General features: G+C 35.2%; 1 protein-coding gene across 1 annotated transcript; it reads left to right on the top strand.

Moving 5' to 3' along the window:
• The first annotated feature begins 209 nt into the window (after positions 1 to 209).
• Positions 210 to 1,166, top strand: LOC101618755 (olfactory receptor 10AG1-like). Its single transcript, XM_004683498.1, has one exon. The coding sequence runs from the start codon at positions 210 to 212 to the stop codon at positions 1,164 to 1,166; it is 957 nt and encodes a 318-aa protein (XP_004683555.1).
• Positions 1,167 to 3,603: the final 2,437 nt, after the last annotated feature.

A 3,603-nucleotide genomic window follows, 5' to 3' on the forward strand; every position in this document is an offset into this window, starting at 1 on the left:
GATAAGCTTATAAATTAGACAGTGCTAAGTCAGAAACAAAAGTATGAGATGAAATCAAAATGCACAAATTAATCAAGGAGAAACATTTCTCATTGCAATAAGCTTAGGTAAACTAAACATGTCTGAGAATAGGCTGCCTGCCATGCTTTGCTCTCATTTTATAAAATATGATTCGTAGTGCAGTGATATCTCTATAATTTTGTTCATAGATGGAATGCACAGGACAAAATTCCCCTCTGGGGAACCAAACTGCATTGGTGGAATTCATCCTGATTGGGTTTTCTGATGTCCCCAACCTTCAAGGATTTCTTTTTGGTATATTTCTGATAATTTATATTATTATTCTTATGGGAAATAGCCTCATTATCGTAATAACTAAGGTTGACCCAACTCTTCAGACCCCCATGTACTTTTTTCTTGGGAATTTTTCCTTTTTGGAAATATGTTATGTGTCAGTGACACTCCCCAGATTGTTAGCTGACCTCTGCAGACAATATGGAAATATTTCCTTTCTGGCCTGTGCTATTCAAATGTATTTCTTTCTGATCTTGGCAGACACTGAGTGCTTCATCCTCACTGCCATGGCTTATGACAGGTATGTGGCCATTTGCAACCCCTTACTCTACCCTGTCATCATGAACAGTAGGCTGTGTATACAGTTGGCAGCTGTCTGCTGGACCACAGCAATTCCAATACATACACTGTTCATCTCTGTGCTCTTCACTTCAGCCTTCTGTGGATGTAACCAGTTGAAGCACTTTTTCTGTGATGTACCCCCCGTTGTCCAGCTTGTTTGTGGGGACACTTTCATGATTGAGATACTGATTTATGTGATTGCCACCATAGTTGTCACTGTGCCATTTGCATTGATACTTGTATCTTACGGGAAAATAATCTCCACTATCCTGAAGCTGCCATCAGCCACTGGGAGAGCCAAGGCCTTCTCCACTTGCTCTTCCCATCTCATGGTTGTGACTTTATTTTTTGGATCAGGCATCATCGTGTATTTCAGACCTAAATCCACTCACTCATCAGGAATGGACAAATTCTTTTCTCTTTTTTATACTATCCTGACTCCTGTGTTTAACCCCATTATATATTGTCTGAGGAATAAAGATGTTATGGTGGCCTTGGGAAAGTTCCTGCAGAAATGGACTGTGCTGTGACTCTATAGATTTTTAAAATAGTGTCTTAGTTATCACAACTAACACTTGATTTTCTTCAATTTTGCTAAGAATCTGACTTATTCTGAATGTTCTTATAGGTATAATAAATAATATATAATGTTCTTATAGTAAAATAAAACTACCTGTTATTTTTAAATCAAATAAATTACAGACTATTCACAGTACAGGAATATTGTTAATACCTTAGAGAATTCAGTGAATGTTTTGCTGGAGTTGAATGTTGAAGATTACAGGTTATTATTTACTTTTTCTTTTTATAACACTTATCGATCATACATCTCCAGCACCAGTACATTTTCTGGGAAAAAAAAAAAAAAAGACAATTAATTAGACTTCAGTGACTGAGAGGATGAAAATAACAGGTTTAACCACTGATTTATTTTCGGTTTGTGCCAAACTAGCATCAGGTCACTGATTAAAGAAGCTGACATTCCACTAGCTTTTATTAATGATTCTTTAGCTAATTCTCTAATGATGAATCTCATAGTCAAAGGGGTGTTAAGATCTTAGTTCCGGTACCGAGGCTTTCTACAGAATGTGACTTAATTCCCCTCACTTTTTTGTATCAATTTAAAAAGCTGGATTATAATTTTGTTATGTAGGTTCTGAAAACACACAAAGGAAATATTTATGGGGAACAACAGTTTCGTAAAAAGGTCATGTATGAAGCTATCAATGTTAGCTCTGTGCATATGTACTTGTAACAGTCCCAACTCCTTTGTGGTGATGGAATACAACAATTATTCTTCCTTTGCTTTCTTGTAATTGTGAGCGGCTTTAATGACAAAAGAATCACTATGCAGCAATGTATGAAAAAATAAATTTGAATGTTAATATGCAAGATTTGATAAACTCCTGTTAGATATCTTGTTTTCCCACATGTGTTTTCTTCCTCATGTTCTCTATTCTGTAAGCCTGTCATCAGGCTTAGACTCCTCAGACCTTGAATATTTCACCTGACTTCTCATAAGTTTCCTTGGAGTCTTAATATCTTTATTTCCATCTTCCCCATCACTCATCACATTTATGATAAGAAATCCTTATAAATGAATGAGAAGCTACACTTAGCATAATTTCTGGATAATTCTTCCCTGACATAAAATCCTTATTTCAAAAGAAAACATAACAAATAACCTCAATAAATAATTTTTGATATCAAAATGATATATAGGCTGGTCAAACAAAATGTTGTCCTTGTTTTACTATAAAAGGATTATTAAACAAGGTAAATAAATCAACAAGGAGGTATGTGCTTGTACTCCTACCAATATACACTATTATATACCAATATTGCCCCAATTTATATGATTATGAAAAAAGGTAATAAAATGTATAAAATTTGAAATTTGTATTAGCTACCCATATAGATAAATTAGAAGAGGATAATGGAAATCAAACATGTCATCGGGCTAAAAAAAGGGATAAAGCCTTAGCATGGCCTGGAAAATGGTCCTCAAGATGTGGGCACCACAGAGAAGGAGAGACTTTGAATCAGTTGGACTTCACAGAGGAGCAGAACACCCCAGTAAGAGGGCCCTGTGAGGATGAGCGCTTGAGCTAGCAAATATCACATCATCTGTAGAAACAGAAAAGTCACTACCAGTTTTAACTCTGAGAACACAATTGAAGTGACTGCATTTGATTAGAAATCTCCCAAACGTTTGAGGGAGAGAGTCTTTCCTGGACAGAAAGACTTTCTTTACCTCTAGCACAAATCTCATGGAGGAAACATTTGAAACAGCCTGCTACTGAGAAGAAACTAGATGTTGCTGGAAAACAGTGTTCTGGAAAGTTGTCACCAAACACTGCAAATTTTCCCTCTTTTACTTCAAACTATGGTGTACACCTCCTTAATATGGACTCTGATATAATTAATTAGCCACATGTAGAAAGGATCTATTTTGCAGGCAGTAATTTATGTACAAAAATATATTTTTAGGTAAGAAGTTCTCACTGTGCTTTTGCAAGGAGAAATAAAATTAATATGTGTAGAATATTTGATAATTTAAAGTATGAGAAACTGACATTGATTGGACATATTTAAATGGAGTCAGAGCTGAGGAGTTTCTAAAATGGAGAGAATGTCAACATAGAAGAAAAGCTAAAATATCACTAAATAAAGGTCAAAAGAAAATGATTTTGGAGGGACAGATAATAGCATACTTGTAATTTTAAACATATTATCAGGAATAACAGGTCATTTTCATACAATGTAACATTCAGGCTCAGTCTAAAGATGAAAAGGAGTTTAACATTAAACACTGTCACCAGCCTACAGGAGACAACTGTTGTGTCTGATGAAAAATAGAGCAGAGAGCTTTATGTGCTTAGATAGTTAATAGTGGTTTACAAGTAGAGTAACTGAATGCATGAATTAATATAAAATTCACTCCACCTTGTCTCACCTGTCATTTTT

This window comes from Condylura cristata, unplaced genomic scaffold (assembly GCF_000260355.1).
Source record: "Condylura cristata isolate star-nosed mole 26May11 unplaced genomic scaffold, ConCri1.0 scaffold00015, whole genome shotgun sequence".
NCBI classification, from domain to species: Eukaryota; Metazoa; Chordata; class Mammalia; order Eulipotyphla; family Talpidae; genus Condylura; species Condylura cristata.